Source organism: Aphelocoma coerulescens, chromosome 3, assembly GCF_041296385.1.
Source record: "Aphelocoma coerulescens isolate FSJ_1873_10779 chromosome 3, UR_Acoe_1.0, whole genome shotgun sequence".
In the NCBI taxonomy this organism is placed as follows: Eukaryota; Metazoa; Chordata; class Aves; order Passeriformes; family Corvidae; genus Aphelocoma; species Aphelocoma coerulescens.
The window spans coordinates 84175252-84196667 of record NC_091016.1 but is presented as its reverse complement, the minus strand read 5'-3'; the positions used below and the strand labels follow the sequence as shown (position 1 = coordinate 84196667).

At 43.7% G+C, this 21416-nt stretch overlaps 1 protein-coding gene across 4 annotated transcripts in view; it reads right to left on the bottom strand.

Moving 5' to 3' along the window:
• Positions 1–12069: 12069 nt before the first annotated feature.
• The window catches only part of FBXL4 (F-box and leucine rich repeat protein 4), a 64510-nt gene continuing 55163 nt past the window's right edge, over positions 12070–21416 (bottom strand). For all 4 annotated transcript variants that reach the window (XM_069011096.1, XM_069011098.1, XM_069011099.1 and 1 more), the window contains one exon: positions 12070–20339. In XM_069011096.1, the coding sequence (XP_068867197.1) occupies positions 20176–20339 (164 nt within the window). In that variant the 3' untranslated portion in view covers positions 12070–20175. The remainder of the gene's footprint in view (positions 20340–21416) is intronic.

The window sequence follows — 21416 nt, the reverse complement described above, 5'->3', positions numbered from 1 at the left end:
CTGACGGGTAAAATGTTGAAGCTGGGTATGGATTTAAAAGTCCTTGGTCAATAGCCCGCGGAACGGGCTGCGGAAAGCGAGCAGCCTCTGCCCTCTGCAGGACACTCGGGTGGGCGCCCAGGGAATATTTCGCCTTTGACGACAGGGCCCCCTTCTCGGGGAGCGTTCTCGTGTCGGGTGGACAGGAGATGACTCGGATGGATGGTGCCTCGCTCGGCGGGGCAGGCCCGGCGCCGCGGGGATGGCCGCCTCAGCCAGTGGCGGGGTGGCGCGGCCGGCCGCTGTTCGGGGCCGGGCCGTCCCCGGCGGGGGTCCCTGGGCTGTTCCTCCGGGGCTCTTTGCCCAGCAAGAGACTGAGCTTAGGGGAGCGACTTCGCTCGTCCTTTCGGACTGGTTGTGGGGAGGCCGGCTGGTTCGGGGGTCATTCTTTTTATCTCCTTCGGTTTCCCTTTTAAGAGAAAGGAGAGGGAGAAAGGAGCAGCTATAGGATGCTCCTTCTGCAGGTGGCTGTCAGGGTGCGCGGCAGCTTCTCGGGCTCCCTGGCTCTCATTTCCAGTGGGGACACTGTCGTAGGTCAGATGTCAACAACAAAAGCCCTATTTCCTCGGTTCGCTCTCTTTCTGGTGGAGGCCGAAACTGGAAGGCGAAGTGAGACTGCATATCCTCAAGTCTTCCAGTCTTGATTATTACCCCCAGTGTGGCCAGCCCCGCAGGGGCGAGAGGCAGTAGTCGGTGCTGCCCGACCCGGGGAGCTCCCGCCGCCGCCCAGCTGCGCCGTCTCTCTTGAGGGTGGGCAGTGGGGGCCGGGGTTTGAAAAGAGAGAAGCGGAGGAAGGAGAAATAATCCCACAAATCCCCCAGGCTGCGGGGCAAGACGGGATGGTGTCTGGCCAGGTGATCTCTCGGGCCGGGCAGCTTGTGAGAGCCCCGGCGGGGCCAGAGGCTCCGGTTGGCCCCGGCTCCGCCCCGCCGTGTCTCTCTCCGTCGGGCTTTGTTGGCGGCAGTTCGGGGTTCCCCCTGTGCCCCCTTCACCAGTGCCCCGGCTTCCGAGAACGCTTGTGGCTGTCGCGGGGCCGCGGGGGTACGGCGGGACTGTCCCGGCTGGCTGCGCCTTCCTGGTCTCCGGCCTCAGCCCCAGCCTGGGGCTGATCCCTGCCCTCCGGCTGATCCGATGGGGGGGAAAATCCTCTCCCCCCGCTGCCTACCCCTGCTTGCCAGGCGGCCCCAGGCCTCGGGGTTGTCCCAAGACGCGTTGTTGGTTTAGTGGCTCTTTGTTGCGGTGCCGTCGGTGAGGGGGAAAGAGGACGAATGTCCCGGCCGGCGAGGGGAGGCGACGGCCTCCGGTGGGTGATGAGGCGTGGGGGAGAGCGGTCACCGGCGGGCGGGAGAACTGGGCTTAGGTACAGCACTGGCGGAGGGTGGCGAGCACGGAGAGTCCCCCCAGCCCGAGCTTGCGGAGCAGAGAGTGGGGATGGGGAAGGAAGGAAATTGCCCGCGGCCTCTTGGCAGTGGATGGGGCAGCGGCGGCCTTCTGCTGCCTTCAGAACGGAGGCTGGGCGTAGGGGTCTGTCCTGGGGATCGTGGCTCTCCCGCCTGCCCTGCTCCTGCGGGCGGCTGTCTATTTACTGTGCGTTTCAGAAGGGACGCAGCCTGGGCTGCCTCTCTGGCTTTAAATCTCGAGACGGAAAAGATAAAAAAACAAATTTTCAGAGTTGCAGAGGCTAAGTTGGCACTCTGTGCTCGGGCTGCCGTCGGGGATGTAGGAAGATGCTCCGCGGAAGTGAGTTTGCCCCCGGCTCGCACGGGCGATGCTGGGGGAGTGGGCACTTCTCCGGGGAAAATTAGTTAGAGCAAAGGCAAAGCGTGCTTTAGCAGAAATAGTAAAACAAATAGCAAGGACTCGTCCTCAGACCCGACTTCTCATCAAACTATAAACCAAACAAGTGGGCTTTTCGGCAGGCGAGTCCCAGCTGCAGCGCGTGGATTCTCACGCCCCAGTCGGCCTCAGCCCGTGGCCTGGCCCACGCTGTGGGTCTCTTCCTTCGAAGAGCTTATCTCTCCCTGCCAACTCCCTGTAAATACCTCCGAAACTCGGCCAAGTGTCCGGAGTATGCCGGGATTTCGCGCAGGGCCCCCGGGGCCGGGAAGGCCGCCTGTGCCGGCGCGGAGACCCTTCCCCCGCAACCCCGGCTCCGCAGCGGCCCAGCGCCAGCGCCGCCAGACCCGAGCATCCCCGCGGGACGCAGGCGTCCCATCCTGCCCTCCTGTCGGCAGGCAAAGAGAGAGAGGGATGAGGCAAGGACAGCGGCAACGGAGCGGCCGAAACTCTGCCAGCGTTGCCGGGAGGAGCGGCGAGTCGGCGGCGGGCGCTGCTCCCCGGCCGGGGCCCGGGCGGCGGGGGAGGGGGTCCGGGACCCTTCTGCCCCACGGAGGCGGCGGGATGGGCCCGTGTCTGCCTGGCCCCGTCCGTGCCCCTGCTGGGGCACAGCCGCTGCCGGCCCAGAGCAGGAGCTCTGCCTCCCTCCGCGAGTGGGGATAAAGGGCGTGGGGCCGCCCGGGGAACCCCATCGCTTCTACGGCAGGGCCGTCCCAGCGCCGGGCTCCAGCTCCCGCCCGGCTGCAGCTCTCCCGGCGGTCTCGCACCGTCCCGCCCGGCCGGGCTGAGCTGTACCGCTCCCTGTGTCCCTGGGCCTGTCCGCACAGATGACATTTTTAAGGATTAAAAAGAGCAGGCCGGTAGGAAGCTGGCGGCCGGTGTTCCCCCCCCACACCCCCCCTCCTTGCACGACGGTAAATCCTGGCAGGCAGAGGTAGCTCGTAAAAGTGATGACGAGACCACTCTCCCCCTCCTCTTCCCCGTCCCGTCTCCTCCCGTCCCGGGAGTTTAAGAGGCGCTCGTCTAAAAGTTAGGACTTGTTTTTAGCCAGCCTGACTCATTCATTAATTCTCTTTCCCTCCTTGATTCATTCATGTCTACAGTCATTCATTGCCAAGTCCATGGAGGCATCAGCTCCTTGGTCAGTAGGGGAGACGTACAAACAAGGATGGTGCTATTTATTTCCCTCTGCCTGTGGATTTCTAAGACGTTCAAGCAGGCACAATCATTAAACTAATTTGTATTTGATTGTTTGGGCGGACGGGGGTGAATTTTATTGCAGTAAGCATTCAAGCACGCACGCATCGCTGATTACCAGTATACATTAAATAAAGTTGTTTGTACACATTGTCTTACCACATATAGGCAGTCTTATTATTCTAATTACTCTAATTAGTGCATTGAAATGTTTTCTACTTGATTTGAGGAGACAGTGATTAGTTCTATTACTTCTTTTAACTCTTATTTCATGGAAAACTGTTGATGCATGTTCCAATTACCTTGTTTTTCTCTTTAATACAGCGTGGGCCAAAATTATTATGAAATGATATCGTTGGCGGGTAGAAAAATCCATCTATTTTCCCTTTTTAAAAGAACTTCAATTTTATTATACTCCCCCCACACCAGATAGAACACCCCCAAAGCGTTCACAAGTAATTATTTCTAGCCAAAGCAGCACGTTTCTTCTTTACAATTTCTTCTGCTAGTGCTTTAGTACTTTGTTGTTGTAGCATTAACCTTTATATTTTTTTTTCTTAAAAAGAGAAAAAAAAGAGTCTGACATATACTTCACGTAAAGCTATTTGATAAGTTTTAAATTAAGGTTACTATTAATTGATAGGATCAGTTCATCAAACATGTTACTTCGATAGGGAATTGTAATTAAAACCTTAATCCCGTTTGAGACTTAGTTTTATCTTAAACACTTTCTTGAGGGATTTTTCCCCCCTTTTCCTTGGCGGTTGCTGCTTGAAGCACGGTGGGGGTACCAAGCGGAACCCAGACCCCACCTGAACAGGGAGGTTATTTCGTTATCAAAATACCCATCTTCGCTTTTGAGCCAATTGAGGTTTCGTGTCGAGTTTTGGAATGTGTGTGTGTGTGTGTTGGCCTTTTGTGTTGATGTGGCGGCCACTTAAACCCAGACGGTGACAAAGCGGGAGGCGAGGATGGAATCTCGCCTTCCTTTCACGTTACAGACAGGGAGACTGGCTATTTCTCGGTTATAAAAATACTGCTATTTTGTTGGCGTTTCCCCCTTCCTCTTCACGTTAGTTTGTTAAATAAATACGAAGGGATGGGGGAAAAATAAAGAAGGGGGAAAAAAAAAAGGAAGAAACGCAAACCATCCCTTAAATTCTTAGAAGTCCAGGTCTGGAGGGAAATCTATAGAGTTACATAGGTAAATACTGGGCCTAGGCTGCTTATACTTTTAATATTTAAACTGGGATCATAGAGGATCTAAAGACGCCTTCCTAACCTTTGCCAATTGCCTGTGCGAGGAGAAATCCCGCAAGATGCACAAAGGGGTGAGACGGCTTCCCACTGCCTCTGACAAACGACTCCGCCGCTGGTGTGGCTGGGGACCGACTTTCCCCCAGGGTCGACGTTGGCGGGGGACAGGCAGCGCTGGGCTTTGGGGGGTGTTTGTAGGTGGGGGTCCTGTTTCTCCTTCCCGCGGAGCATGGTCTCGCCCCTCTCCGTGAACCGGGCTCAGCGCTGGCAGGGCTGCGATCCGAGGAAGGCGCCACGGGCCCGGGGCCGGGATTGGGGCCGGGATTGGGGCCGGGATTGGGGCCGGGAGCGGGGCCGGGAGCGGGGCCGGGGCCGCGCGTGGAGTGCGGGCGCCCCCCAGCGGCCGCCGCCGCCGCCGCGGGGGCTCCCCCGGGAAGGGCAGGGCAGCATCCCGCATCCCCCTCCCCGATCCCGGCCCCCTCGCTCTCCTTGCGCACAAGGACGACGGGGCTGGCCTCAGGGACATCCGTCGGAAAGGTCGCTGGAGCCCGTGGTGCCTCTGGGCGGGGGATGACAAAGTCGTGAGTACGCTCGTTGTCTTCCCTTCCTTCTTTTTTTTTTTTTTTTGGTGGTTTGGTTTTGGTTTGAGTTTTTTGGGGGGTTTTATTTTTGGTTGTTTTTTTTTTTCTTAAATATACACACAGCAACATCTAAATCTCACGTTAAAAGTGTTTCTTGTCCTGTCGTCTGGATGGGATTTAAAAAAAAAAAACCAATAAAAACCACCACCCGTGGTTTATTTGCAAGCCCCCGACAACTGGGAGAAGATGCTATTTGCCTCCCCTCCTTCTCCCGCTGGGGAGTTGTGCAGTCCCTCAGACTGGCAATCCCTCTTCCTGCGTGTTGGATAGCAGGAAAAAACTCTGTCACTTCTCCGTGGCGCAGAAGCAGACCCGCGTGGTCCCATGGAGGGGGACACCTGTGGGGCTCGGCTGTCCTGACCACGCTGCGTGGGCGGGGTGTTGCTCCTGCTCCTGCCCTCAAGCTTGCAGGGAGGTGCGAGCCCAGCGCCAGGCATCCCGCAGCCGCCGGGAGCTGTTCCCTGCCCGCCGCACATCCCCCGACAAGCGAGGGCACAGCCGGGGCAGCGGGAGTGGAACAGGTCCCGGGGCCCTGAGCACACCTCTGCCAGCGCCTTCCCACAGGGCTCCTTTTTTTCTGGGAAGGCAATGGGCTCAAATCCCTCCATTTCACCAAATGGCTTCTGTTCTTGCTGAGGCCAAACCACCCCACATTCCAGACTGGTGTCACCAAACGCTCCAAAAAAACCTCAACAACCCCAAAACTCTCCTCCAGTGGAAGAACCGCCCACTTCCCAAAAACAGAGATCCGGGGACAGCCCTGGTCTCTCACAGAGCCTTTTTGATGCTGGCTAGGTGCTCTCTTTCTACACCCAAGCTCACGACAGCCTCCCCAGGCCATCTGAGAGCTGTCAGGAGTTCGGATCTGTATGGGCCCAGACCCTGCAGCAGCACGGGCTGGTACGACCACACAGGTTTACATCTTGTGTTTATTTCAGTGCTGCCGGTTTGTAACTACCACTTGCCACGCTGTGTATGTAGGTGCTGAAAATGTTAAAATATTGTGAATATCAAGAACCCAAGACATTCAGACATTCTGCTACAGCAGACTTCATTGCACTGAAAACTGATACGTGACATATCACGATCTCAGAGTCTCTTGTTAACTCAACAAGAAAATTGTGCTGAAACAAAATAAAACAAAACACCCAAGACAGATTAAGTTTTAGAAAGAAATAAGCATTCTGCACAGAGCTAATCACACTACAGGCAGCCAATACTGCAACACTGAACAGACATGGGAGAAAATAATCTGTTTTCCAGCTGAACATCAATGCTGGACTTGTTCAGATAACAGAAACGAGATGCTGTGGCACAGCAGGACTTGGAAAGGTAAGCCATGGCTACATCTTCAACTACAGACCAAGCCTGTGTCCGTCCTACCTGTGGAGATAGCTCTGTTCACAGTAGGCAAAAAGCTGTAACAAAGGTTCAACCTCTTAAGGGAAAAGCTGGCTTTGTTCCAGGGACCCTTCCTAAACCAGCTGATAAGTAAGGATTGATTTATTTGCTAATAGGTCTGAGGAGCTGGAGAGCATTGGCCTTTTGCATACTAATTTTGCATACATGCTCAGTATATAAATCATATCCCAAACCAGATGTTTTTAATTTTGGGTGCAATCGAGGCCTTTAGCTTAAAGCAGTCCCTCATTTAATCATGCAAGTCTGGCTCTGAATTGGGCAAGAAAGGGGACAGCCAACCCAGCCTGCCCACATGCCTTGTGCAGCTAGCCAAGAGAGGTGAGTGTTTCGGAGGACCTGCAGAGAGGCCTTCAGTCCATTCGGCCTCTCCAGCTGACCATTCAGAAATACAGGCCCAACCACAGTGGCAGCCAGGCTGCATGAGGTTTCGCATCTATAGGTTAGATTTCCCTCCCCTTCACTTCCCACAGGCTCTACCCACAAGGCTGAAATCAATCTCCCTCTCCCCTGCCTGGCTCGGCACCGTGACTCTTGCCCTCCTGCTTCTACATCTCTAGTGAAAGGGCAGAAAGGGGCTCACCCCAAGAACACACACATAACCCGGTGGCTAAGCCTCAGCTGAACCTTCAGTTAATTCCCCTTGGCCTGAATCCAAGGCTTCCCACATTCTAGCACTGCTCTACTGCCAGACTTGGACCTAACTCTCACCAGAGGAAATCAGGCTAGCTGCAGTAGGCTCCTGCTACTCCTAAACACGCAGCCTACATGGCCACAGGCTGTTACAGGCAGGGGAAAGCCCCATCATTTATATGTGCTGAGTGGCTTCTAGTTAAGGTAAAATTCAGCAGTGACCAGAGTGTCTGGGGTAAGAAGGACACACTGTGGAGTTTGCAGGAGTCCTTAGAAGCAGCAGCTGCAGCAGCTGTGAGTGTTGTAAAACACGAGTAACAGCCTCATTGAAATGTTACAATTCCAACCTGTTACCCAATACAGAAGAGCATCCCAAGGGAATATGGGCCATTTTCTCATATCTGTTTTAAGACAAGATACAGCACTGCTATTTCTCAGCCAGAGGGAACAGCCTCTGCCTTCTCTGGACAGATCCTGCTATTGTGTGTGAACAGAGCCACAATAAAGGGTTCAGTAGCAGATAGAAAGATGCAAGAAGCTAGAACTCCTTCACTCTTCCAAATTTAAGCTCATTATCTTAGGAGACTCCAGGGGAAAAGTGTTTTTTATAAGGAGACAGTGCTGTTCTGAGGAAAAAGATATGCTAGGGAGCAAGGCAGTACATGTACTTTCTCGCAAAGAGAGAGGAGAGGGTCTGTGTTCATTTAGTCTCCTAAATATTTAAGGGAATTGAAAGGTGCAAAAACTGCCTAAGGACTATATATTTAGGAAAAGGCAAAAAGAGGGGTTGTAACCCCACACCCCCACAACTGACTTCTTCCTCTCAGGTGACAGACAGCACTCAATCTTTAGCTGGAGATCCTTAATCCGTACCTCCTTTACGAAGATCTGCCACTTTGAGCAGAGGAGACACAGACGTGAAAGCCTCTGCACCTTTTGGAGAGCAGCAGAATGCCCACGGATCAATATTTTTACTTGAAAACTGCCATAATTCTCTGAAAAGACTGAATTATTTAAAAGGATATATATAAAAAAAATCAGAGCAGCATTGTAGATCTCTGTTTGATCAGTCCCCACAGTATTTTGATCCTACAAGTCCTTTCTCTTAGCCAATTCAAAGATAGTGATTTATTCTTGCATAACATTTAAGTTCTCCAGGAGTCTCAGCAGTAACAGACACAGTAAATACTACCCGGTGACACACAAATGAAAAGTGAATCAGAACTTCTTAAAAACTCTTCCCCAGGTCAAGCAGCAGCCATAGCACTGATAAAAACATAGTCCAGGGCACCTGAAGGCTATGTCCCACCATTTCTTTTCCCTTCCACAATCACTTACAAAAGAGGAGCATCTTATATTCAGCACTATGTAGTGGTTCTAGAAAAGATATCTGCTGGGGCAATGAAAATTCCTGCAAATCATCCTATCATGTCTATCAATGAATGATATGGAAAAAAAAAAATGTTGAAAATAGCGTATCATCACCTTCAATGAACCAGATAATTTTGCACTCAACCCCTTTACAATTACTAAACAGAAGCAACGGCAAAAACACAATGAAAAATTCTATAAACAGGGATACCATACAGTAAGTTCTCTGAAGTTTATCCCAAACACAGTAATTTTCTTCCAGATTCTTCTATGATAGGCCTTCTGTGCTACAGTAATGTTAACATTTATTATTAGATACTGGTACTAGAAAAGATAACCTAAGTAGATTGCCAGTCACATCTTTCTGTCACAATCAGTATAGTTCTTAAATAGAGTTTTTTTTGTTGTTTTTTTTTTTTTTTTAATATTTTGCCTGTGGTGCACCTTGAGCCCTGAGCTTGTAGCCAGTTAACAAGGCTACATCTAAGCATGATTCATCCTTTTCACAAAGAAACTATGCAGACTGCATCACGGGGTTCCAACTGCATTTAGAGACCTATTGGCCTGAAGTTTGAACTGAAATTGTTTGTGCATTTGCATCCAGAGGGGCGGACATGACCTTGCTACAAAAATGCTGCTGCATTTACTTTAACTTCTGAAGATATTTGTCAGTTCAAAACTGCCTGGTCACGGCATCAGGGCATTTTTATTTCTAGCTCTAAAAAACTGTGAGGGAAAGCATTATGTTAAAATCTGTTTGTAATAATAAATGCCTACATTGTATATAATGACATTTGATTTTACCAGTGAATAAAAAACTGCAGCATGCATGGTATCAGATCTGCAGCATTCTGTTTAAATTTCAATCAAGATTGCCAATTGCATTGCAAAGTAACAGAGACAAGTTTGCATTTTTTAATGTTTTCACAGAACACTAAGCTCTCCTTCACCTGTCTGGACATAGAGCAGGTTAAAGTATGGTTATGGAGAACACATAACCCCTTTCAATTGCCCAAATAATGCACATCTGCCAAATAATAATGTAATGAAGTGTATTACAGGCTCTCAGGCATTAAAGTCTGCAAATCCTGAAATATTTTAAAATCTGACTTTATCTATGTGGGTTTTAAAACTGTTTGCATTACCAGAAGTGCCACACAGAGGAAGACAGATACCTGACACATTTCAGATTTTTCTGGTGTGAATTTTCAATACTGTGAAACAGGTATCAGCAGAAACAGTGCCATCAGAAATGATGTCTGAAACTGTATTTAGCAGGTGTCAAAAGTCAGCTGTGTTTTGTCCAAATGCACAGAACCCAGGTCCAGTCTTGTTCTTATACTTCTGGATAACTGGAAGCACCAGCAGCTCTAAGTTGATGCTAGAAGACAGTTTTTGCACATTTGAAATTATACTGGCCTGAGGCAAAGCTGTGATACAAAAGCTGAACCCTTTAGGAGGTACTGGAGATTAAAAGTCTTATTAAGAGTTTCTTTAGAGATGTTAGAAAACTCAAAGCTCTGTATCTGGTTTAGTTAATTGCCTTGAACAATTAACACTATCAGGAGAAACTAACACTCGAAAAATTTGTCTAGAAGAAAATGGGCACTGATTAAGCCAACATCAACTTTGGAACCCACAAAACCACTTTAGATAATTCATCAAAAGGAGGACAAATTCTAGCAAAGCAGTTGCTCATTTTCAATTCAACATTTGGGTTGTTCTTGACAAGTACAGTCCAGCTGATCACCTGTCCCCTTCTGGTGCCCATTTTCAAAGCTGCAGAACTCTTAACATTTTTGCTAAATTCAGAGTTTATCATGTTACTTAAGTTCCACATTAAAAAACAACTGTACCAGTACGTACATAATTAAAGGGATTAAGAAATACCTTATGGTAACATAATTTGTGCTAGAGTAGGAAATTATTCTTGAAAGAAATTCAACAATTATATTTTTCTTGGAGGTCTCTCTTGGTACATTGTAATCTCCATATTCTGCTTTATATCCCATCTGTCTACATACATCTGTTGTCTCTTGCTCTGTACCACAAAATGTTTCAGGCAGTGAAGCATCTATTTTGTGTAACACACCTAGTTCCATGTGCTTTCATAGGACTAGAGGAAGCTAACCATTAAACAATAATACACTTTTCTAATAATAATAATTTTTTAAAAAGCTAGCTTACAAATTTATATCCAGAAAACATCCAGGGTGTCTTATTTCAAAATGAACAGTGATAAAAATATTACCAAAATGTTCCTCAGAATGCATCATATTGTGTTGTATTTCATTGTTTTCTAAAAGGAATGCACAAAAGGTCAATGAATGTAGACAAATAATTTATTTTTTATTTGTTCATTATTTTATGTACACTTGGCATTTTGCAACAGAGTCAAAGGGAAACAAATTAAGTGCAAAGCAAGATAAATATTACAGGTTGAATATATTTTAACACATTTCTGTCATCTCTGAATTAGCAGACACTGACAACTCAGGGACAACATTAATTTAAACTTCTTTATACTGGTAGTAATGGAATAAACTGCACAACACAGTATTATGACATTTTAAATGCTCCAACACAGCAGAAGAAAACAAGCTTAATTTGCTAAATAGAAATCATTGGTTAACTTTTAAAGATAAGAAGAATTTATCTTTGAATTAGCAACATAAGGCGTTAGATAATTTCTCCGTAATTACTGAAATCCTTCATGAATACAGGGCTAACATCTCTGGTTTTTGTGTACGTGTGTGTTCAAGTAAACCCCGACCTCATACCCCAAAAGCATGAGGCAAAGGTATTCAAATGAGGAGGAGCCAGGTATCCATGCCTGAGCTGTGTCTGCAAATGCAGACACCTTTGGGTTTACACACAGATAGAAGATACGGTAGCCAAATCAGAACAGAAGGAATACACCAATAACATTATCTTCCACTTACTCTCACTCAAGCAGAACACCGATCAGGGGAAAAACCTTGTTTTGAAATGTAGTCAAGTACTTGCCTAAGTGTAAAAGGAAAGCATGAGTCTCAGAGAGGAATATTAAAAACAAATATACAGATGTTAAGATAAACACTGCTAGTATATTAAGAGGAGCACAAAACTAAAAGTAGGGCTAATTACTGAATAGCAACACAGAAAACAGATTTGGGATCTAAGACTGCACATACAGAAAGAGGTCTTGGAATACCGACTATATTTAGGACTGCAGTGGTGCAAAGGAGTGGATGGATATTAGCTTTGTGGGCCAGTGTAGCTTAACATCAGGAAAACAGTTCTGAAAAACACATCCAAGAACTGCTGCCCCTCCCTCCAGCTTGGTTTGGCTAACCACTGTCTTGACCATACTTTAAATACACTCTTATTAGCCTTTCTAATCGAAACCTTCCAACATCTGTTTGGAAGGAAGGATCTTTGTTGAATTTATTGAAGCCTGTTAGGACCTGAATGTTCTCATATGTTCACAGTAACATTTTATACTTTAGGGCTTGAGCCACCATCATGAGGTGCAAATAAACAACCTCACTTTGGATATTTTTGTGGCACAGTACTGAGATGAACTATGTAAAAATTAAGAAGCTTTGGATCACAATCTAGAGTGGCTATCCTCATTTATGTTAATTTGAATTAAAACATTTGCACAACCAACATGCTCCCACCTGCTGCTTGGCTGTTGTTTTTTTTTTTTTAATTGAAGTTAAATGCTCCCTTCCTTCTGCTGGCTTTAATAGTCAAATTGGGAGGGTAAAAAAACCCCAAACAACCAAAAGGACAACTACTCGAAAACATAATTTTCTAGTTTTAACCAAGATATTTTGTAGGGAACAATCAAGTCCAGTTCAACTAACAGAGCAAAGCAAGCGGTGGCCTTTGGTGGAAGCAAGTGAAGCTAGGGGACTAATAGAGAGCACTGAGGGGTAAGCAACCTCTTACTCTGAATCCACTCGTGCTAGCTTCCAACAGAAATTTTATTTGGTCTACACAGACCTCTGCTTTTCCAAAGGTCAATTCAAGACCTCAATTTAAGACTAATCTGATCTGAATTACCCTCTAGAAGAACCTATCTACCCAGTGACAGGACCCTAGGAGGCTAGTTTCCTAACTTTAGTATCTACTCTAGATATTTAAAATTCAATGATATAAATATCCTCCAGCTACAGAAAATGTGCTTAGAGGCAATTATCCCTTTTGTCCTTCTCAACTTGTTATTACAAAAAGGCATAACTTGCTTCTGGTGCTTACAGGCATTGCATGCACAGCACAGATATTTACAGATAGTGTCTGGAACTATTCTCTCTATTCCTGCTCTTCCACCTTTATAGAAATTAGTTTCTTTAAAAGGTAACACAGTAGGAGTTTCTTGTTACATTACTCAAACTCCTATTGTTGTGGCAGAAAATGGAGCATACTATTAAATAATAAATACAATGCAAGTATTTTGTTGCTGGTTATGTGATGGGGGGCAGGGAGAGACCTACTATGTTTAAATTAATCCAGGTGCTGGGTTTAGGTATTTAAATGTGAAAGTCTGGAGATGCCCTTCCCTCTCCTCTGCACATATGAATAAATGTGAGCAGGAAATTTCCCCAGGCAATTCACACACCTCACTTGCAGAGACCAGGCCAATCTCCACAACCCCCAATTCCACCATCTGCCTGGCAAAGGACATGAACACAAAATGCCACAAAGATGCTGAAGAGATGCAGTGGCTTTATGTTCACTAACAAGATCCAGAAAGATCACCATCACATAGACTTCACTGTGACAGCTGAAGGGCACCTGTAACTGTCTGTATGCCAAAGTTAAATCAGAAAGTGGAAGGTCTCCCTGTGAACACATCAATTCCTGGTTATTTTAGTTTATTTTCAGTAACTATTCCAAAGTAACTTCAAGTACAGACTAGCCATTAGTTTCCAAATTACAACCAAACCAGCTATTTTTAATTCACTTCTGTTCGTTTCAAAACAATGGGTATGTGCAGAAATCTGTGGCATCGCCCTAAAGAAAAATCTAGAGAAACCAAGGTCTGATAAAAGGGAATCCATCTTCTGATGGTGAGCAGAGACAACTCTTGACAATGGCAAAATAGTAAATATTCAAAAGATGGGAATTCACCACAATTATACATGGTATCTCCCTAAAACACTCAGACATCTCAGTGTTTTGTAAACTTGGTCCTCTTTTTCACCTGAATTCAAACGTTTGTGTTTGACACTATGAACAGGTAACTCCTGTACTCGGCTTCCAACAGAGTAAGCAGGAATAACTGGCACCTACACCATGGCAATCTCGATTCAGCGTAAGGTCTATGTAAGCAAATACTAAAGATACACCAACTAAACTGTTCCTAGTGTATTACAGACAACTCAGTTTCTAATCAGAAACTATTGCCAGTGTCCAAGAACAGCGTTACTTTTCTTAGTCATTGGTGTAGCTCTCAGACTTTGGAGTGACAACCATACTCCCATAAACCAATTGTGTGTTTTGCATGTTACAAAACTGCATGTTGAAAACGTTACCAAAATTTTATTTCAGTAAGTTGCATTTCGATTTTCCTGCTAACTTAAACTGAGAGAAATGTTACTTCTAAAATAACAAAAAAAGGAAATGTGCAAGATTCTCATGTCTGTTCTCAACATCACAAGTTCATTATGATAGGTATTCTTTCTTTCCCTTCTCCCTACCTTCTCCAGCATCCCCTCTCCCTACCTTCTTCAGCAATCAGTACACTGAAACAAAGAAACCAACCACAGGCATATCCCAGATCATAGAACAAAGAATGGATGAGTTTGGAAAGGGACCTCTGGAGGTCACTTGGTCCAGTCTTCACCTGCTCAAGCAGGGCCACCCAGTCAGTTGCCCAGGACGATGAGTATCTCCAAGCATGGAGACTCCACAAGCTCTGCAGGCAACCTGTGCCATAAAAAGTGTCATCTTGTGTGCTTCAGCTTGTGCCCACTGCCTCTTGTCCTGACCATGGGCATCACTGAGAATTTGGCTCCCTCTACTTCATTCTTATATCCATCAGATATTCCTATACATCAATTACATTTCCCTTGAACCTTCTCCAGAAACTTTACCATTTTTACTCCCAAACTGCAGTTTATTTGTCCTCAGAAAAGGACCACTTGCAAAAAACCTGAGCACTTAAGTCTTACATGCACCTGTGTGTACATGCACGAAATAGTTACATTAAATAACAAAAAACATGGCTTCACAGTGGTAGGCAAAGAAAAAAAAAATTTATGTAGTTGATAAAAATGAAACAAAGAGACGTCATGACTTACTGCACAAACGTGTGCAAAAGGTCAATATTAAGAGCACCTAAATGGTAAATCTTGATTTAGAAGCATGAGCATGTGATATTATGTGGAAAGCTATGTTTCTGGGAAAGATAACAGCTGATCTAGAGCAAGGCACTTACTTTCCTCACATCTATAAGTAGCTCTGGTTACCCTTCTATGAGTTTCCAGATAAAGCTGGATAAGTCCCCATTTTTTCTGTTCTCAACCTTCTTGACATTTGCATTTCTTCAGAATCCAAGGAAAATGCATTTTCAAATAGTTGAAGGTATTTTTATTTTTTTTTTATTTTTATAAAAGGTGAACAAAACATGCAAGAGCAAAACTTCATTCCTCACAATGGATCCCCTTCAATTTAGGACGTCTGTCCTAACTGCGCCATTTACCATCCTTAAATGAAAACAAGACAAGGAGAAACCAGAGCTATGTAACTCAAACAGAAGTAACAGTATTTACTCCATTAGCTGAAAAGGAAAATCTCACCACTGCCTCCTATTACAGAGGCTGAATCTTCTTAAAGAGACTCCTCCTGCTGATGCCCTTCTCTGAAGCTCATGAGGATCTGTAACATACAACATTCATTTCTCAGCCCTTCCAAACGTCAGTTACCACAACTTGTCCTGTGCCTGGTAACATTTAACAAAGAGCACCTTCTTGCATTTCATTATCAAGTCAGAAATCTAAAAGTCACAGAAATCATCATCTCAGTGAAGGACTAATGCCTTCATCTGGGAAAAAATGTTGACTGCATCTGACACAGCATGTGCAGATGCATTAAACCAGGAATTTTTAGTCTAGCAATTTCAAAAGCTACAACTTACAGAATCATTGTAAAAGAGCAATAATGAACATGTAAATCATATATATAAAGTCACTCCCATAGTCCTCACAATAAAATGCTACATTTTATCTAGTTTTTGTAAATTTAGCAGTCCTGCAGATGTGACATGGGAAATATATCCTGTAAGATGCAATAAGTACACACAGTAAGAACCAGGACCCAGCACACAATTTTTGCAAATGCACAGTGGGTGACACTTCTGATGAAGTAGAGCAGTTAAACTACTCAGTCTTAATTATAGCAATATGAAAAATTATCAAAATAGTGGCAATACATTAATTATGTTTGTCTGTTCATTTCATACATTTACAGAACTATACATACAGCCAGTTAGGTACACAACATTTTAGAACAGAGAAAAGGGATGCATTTCCAAAAAAGCCCAAAACCAAAACCCAAACAAACTAACAAAATAAAACAAATTACATACAAAAGGCATTGGCAAGGGGCAGAAGCAGATCCTGGCATTAAGAAAACTTCTCAAGTTGTCAGAATTATTTTATTTGCTTCTCTCTGGATGGAATTTGGAGGGGGGTTTAAGGTTTAAGGATGGATGTTGTTTGAGCCTTATTTTTCAAGACAGGTAGTACAGCACTGGATGGAATTAATCTCAGTTTTGTATCTAACCTGAGCTAAATCACAGCTTCCAGAGTCTCCAGAGAGGTTCTCTAGAACATGATTCATTCTACTTTCCTTAAATGTCTGTCTTAGGAGATTAATAACTCCCTAGAGGTGCCCAGATTCCTCCCTTGAAGTAGATGTCTAACTTTCAGAGAACTAACATTCAGTGAGATGAATTCTACTCATTGTGTACCACCATTACTGCACATCTTGTATCCAGAAAACTTAGCATAAGAGCTCGAAGGAAATACAAGGGGTTTGGTAGGTTTTGTTGTTTGTTTCGGGGTTTTTGTGAGAAACTTGAACCTCCAAGTACATGGGGAATTATAAGGTCCAAACTCCTATGCAAAACTGTTCTATATAAGTCATGCTCACTAATGAACTTAATCAGGTATATTATTTAAAGAGCAGAAACCCCATCCATTTCCATAGAGCTATGTAGCCAGACAGCTCAAAATTATGAATATAAGTAAGTACACTACTGAATTAAAGCCTTGAAGAGTTGAGAAGATGCTTTAAATGGTACAGTTATCATACTAGTTTTTAAAACTACCCAAGGAACTATATCTTTACCTACAGGCCATCCCAGATCAATTTCCTACAAGAGGATATGGAAGCCCCCCTTTAGTTTACGAACAGGAGCAGATTGGAGCAAACCTCTTTTTGTGGACACATTAGCCATAGTTTTTTAACATTTGTTGCCAAAGCACATATTTTACAAAGCTTCAGAAAGACAGATAATCAAACAACAGGATTAAAAAAAGGAATATCCTTAACAGCAGAATTTAGATAGCATGACTGAGGGACAGTCTAGTGATGGAGATAACAACCCAATTCAAGAGTAATTAAATTCCTCCAATGGAGGAATTGACATAATTAATTTTGGATTACATGAAACTAGAATATGTTTCCCTCTACACAACTGCTTTGCAAGGAGACAGTCCACAGTAGTTATCGGACTTGGCATTCGCTCTTCATACCCTGTAACACCTTTCAGGAGTAGACAAACCAAAAGGCACTTTGGCAAAGCAACACTGGAAACCCAGCACATCTCCTGTCCAGGCTTTTCCTGCTGCATGGCTGGAGAGGAACTCAGGCTCCAGGTACAGTAAAGCAACAGCTGAAAGCAGAACTGCTATGAAACATCTTTTGCTATCACACTCACTTCATAAAAGTAATTCCTACATGAAAAACTTAAAAAGTTATACACGTTTAAGTTTGTACACACATCCAAAAAATTCATACATACACACAAAGATATGTGTGTATGTATATAATTTATGCATATATATGTATAAATAAATAAACACACTTAAGTAGAAGTTAGTGGAGCTAAAGAGACAGCGACCTACTCTTGCTTCTTTGTGATGTATAAGGTCTAAAAGCAGGTTGTTTTCTTTATCCTACAAGTATTACAAATGTCAAGTCTGGTCTAACTTCATTTTGCTGGAAGACTTCTTGGACTTATAAGGCCATAGCTAAAAGAGCTTCTTACTCTCTGACTGAAAGTTGAAGTCTACAACTACAGATGGAAGCCATTCCCAATAATTTCTCAGCTCTTTGAGTTAATTATATATTGGCAGTAGCTACGTTTTAAACAATCCAAATAAAAAGTCAACTTCAATTTATCTTCCAAGTAACAAGAGAATTCCTGAAAAAAACAATTTCAAACAGAAGATGCAATATAAGAAAGAAAAAACCTTCAGTACGAAAAAAAATTCAATTTAAACTTTCTTTACGCTACCTAAAAAGCAACAGAGAATGAAATTCATTACATGTACATGATTACAAAAAACACTCATTTGATTCACTGATGAGAAGTTAAACTCTATTATCTACCAAGTTTACCAGTTTGAAGGCACAATGGCTATCACTTCATCCACATCCCATTCTATTTACAGTGAAAAACAAACACAAAGGATCTTTACAGAAAAAAAAAAGGAGATACACACAGAACAACCCCTGAGAAGTGAAATTTTACAACAAAAACATTTGTTTTGAAATTCTGTTCTTTGTAAACTGCCATTATCTGAACCTGTGTTCTCCTGTAACTAGAATAATAATGTTTAATACTCAATTACAATGAAAAATATAGACTAAAAAAGTTAGAAGTTCCCAGAAAAATAAACAAACCCCAAATTGATTGAGAGACATGAGGTCTCACGGAGAATCATACCAAAGCTGACATCTTTCAGTGTGGAAAAAAAAAGTAAATCAATCTTAAGTTCTCTGACAATGCCCAGATTTCTTAAGAAAAAAATGGAATGGCATAATCTAGTTGGAAATCCCTTAGTGCCATCTGTGTGGAGGAAAAAAATCAAAAATCCAACTGTGCATGCCCTTCTTTGGATCTGGAATTCCCCAGAGATTCAGCAAATTTTAAAAATCTGAAGAACTGGGTCTTTCAATAAAATCCGGTAAATGTTTTGTAGCTGTTTCATGACATGGTTTATAAAGTATTGGCACCAGCACAAAAAGTTCAAAGCAGTCATTCAGGAGTCACAGAGATTGTCAGATTTTTAATGATCTGCAGCAGTCCTCTAGTAGCAGTTCGTTATTTACTGCATGAACTGAAGTGTTCTTTGTCGCTGATCTTCAGAACAACACTGTACTTCTTGCAGACAAAGTCTTTTTCTTCTCATTCCAGTAGGTAATAAGTGCCATCAGTACAAGAATAACAGAACCAGTATCAAAGGACAGCCTATATTTTATGGTCCATATTCATCAACAATGGTTAAAAAGGTAAAATTCTAAACCAAAGCTATACATAGCAACATACTCTAGCAGTGGTATTTGAGGGGAAAAAATAAAGAGAAATGCTTCATCCAAGAAAGTGCTAAAGGAAGAAACTTCCAGAAATTGTCCATCAACACAGTTTACCTTCTCCAGAGGCTAAGCAGTCTTAAAGAGAAAGTGCAATAGTACTTTGAGCTAATTTCCTCTTGGAAAAACAAAACAAAAACCCCAAACAAAACAAATCCAGTACTAAGGTTTAGTGATCATAAAATCATCAAATCGTATTGCCCTTGTTTCAAACCCATTATATTTTCATTGCTGTTTTACTGAACAAAGATGCTTGTTTTTACACCTGACAGTAGATTTGATGCCAGTGAAAGGGACAGTTGCTAATGCATTACCCTAAGTTCTACTTTTCATGGTACTCTGCATCCAGATGTATCACAAATCAAGTCTTGACCATGACAAAAATTTAAAAAAGAAAACTACTCCAGAGTTTTCTACACATTACCAGTTACAACATTAAGTACCTGGCTTAAACTTTGTATCTCAATACCAAGGAGCAGCTGTTAATTTTATCTTTCATTTCTGCTCTAAGTTCAGGTGGTCCGGGTTCTTGCATTTATCTGTTGTGTCACTTAGGCTGGACCGTAAAACACCACTACATCTATTTCAGGTGAAGGAAGGGAGACAAATGTAACAGATACAACTCACTGCGAAAACTCAAAGAAGACAAAGTGCCTTTTCTATCTGTTCTTATACACACTTAAACTGGCTTTCAAATAACTAATTATAGGCCAGATCATAAAATCTTATGCTGCAGGCCAAACTAGAATGCTACAATATCTGTGTATGTGTATACAAATACATATGTATACATTTATATATACACACACACGAGCACATGAAAAGAAAGCACCCATATTTTCCTTAGTGCTAAATATTGAACTTCTGCTTTCACCTGGATATTAACAGTGTACTGTGTGTAACACCCTGTGAAGGGACATTTAAGAAGACATTCATTTGCTTCTCATTAAAGCCAGACATATGGCTAGTATTTAAAACATGCAGTGCCACCAATTAACAGAGTGAAATAATTCTTAGGTACAATATCAACTTTAAGAAACATAATACATTTAAATGTATTTTACCCATTTGTGTAGATAATTAATAGTTTCCACTATTTCACAGCAGATTTATATTCTCTTTTAAAAAATCAGCACAAATTTACAGGAAAACAACTCTGTCAAACGAGTTCCACAGCAGCATATGTAGGGAGTCACTGGGTGAAACTCTTTTTTATGAACACATTAGGAAAGTTGGCATTCAGTTCTAGCACAACTCTATTATCAATCTGTGAACAGAAGGACACATCGAGTAAAGAAAGGTCTTTACAAGACTCCAGCAATTTTCTTAAAGATGCAGGGCTCACCATCCTTGTTCCTGTTCAAAAACAAAACAGAATTGTAAAGTTACCAGGAATAGTGGAAGGTTTTAAGCTGTTAATACTGTGTCAGGAAAAAATGCCACCAAACCACAACTTTTATCTAGAGAGTTTATATATCCAACACTACTGCAGAAAACTGCTGGCAGACACTTCAACTCACACAGCTCCATCTTCAGCTAATTAGCACCCCAAAAAGCCATCTAGTTCAGGATCTTGTCTATGTCACAGCCAATTATGTTCCCCACCCTCCCTACCTCCCCTGCAAAAAAAGAAGCAGAGTTTTGAAGTAGCTTTTTGTGGTGGCCGGTTAGCCTGTGGTACAAGGGATAAAGAGTCCGCTGGTGGGACAAGTCCCTAGTACCAAAAGAACCTCCTCCTCAGGTTAGGGTGACCAGAAAGGCTTCTCCCAGGATGCTTTGTTCTGTTATGTTAATCTACCCCAGTTCTGCTTCCCTGGTTGGCCCGTAGCCCCTCCACTCCCTTGCTACGTGATATGTTTCATATCCCAGAAAGTTCTCCACTCCAGGTTCCCCCCATTGGCCTTTGCCCCTCACCACTCCCCCAGAGCTTCTCCATCACGCCCTGGCGCTTGCCCCCCTCCCATACTTAAACCTGAGCTTTCCATTGTTTTTGTCTTTGCCTCTGGAGTCCTTCACAGTGTCGAAGTAATAAACTGTTCCTGTGGAACTCCATGCAAAGACCCTTCCTGCCTCTTTGCTGCTGACCCATATCACTGAAGCCATCCGTGTGTGTGTGTGTGTGTGTGCACGTGTGTGTGAGAGTGTGGCTGATCCTGCTGAGCAGCTTCACTAAGGAGATGCTTTTGGAAGATCGCTGCACCCTGCGCTCCGGCACAGAAGCAGAGAGCCCGGGATAGCAATAGCTTTTCACTGGTGAATCTTCTCAATTGCCAAAATTTATTATTTTAGGGTTTTCTAAAGTTATCTTTAATGAATTCTACCACTATTCTGAATTTCTTCATACTTACAGCCCCTTCACAAGTTCCACAGTTTAACTACATAACGTCAAAAAAAAAAAAAAGAGAAAAACCAAAAACTCCAGCCTATTAATTG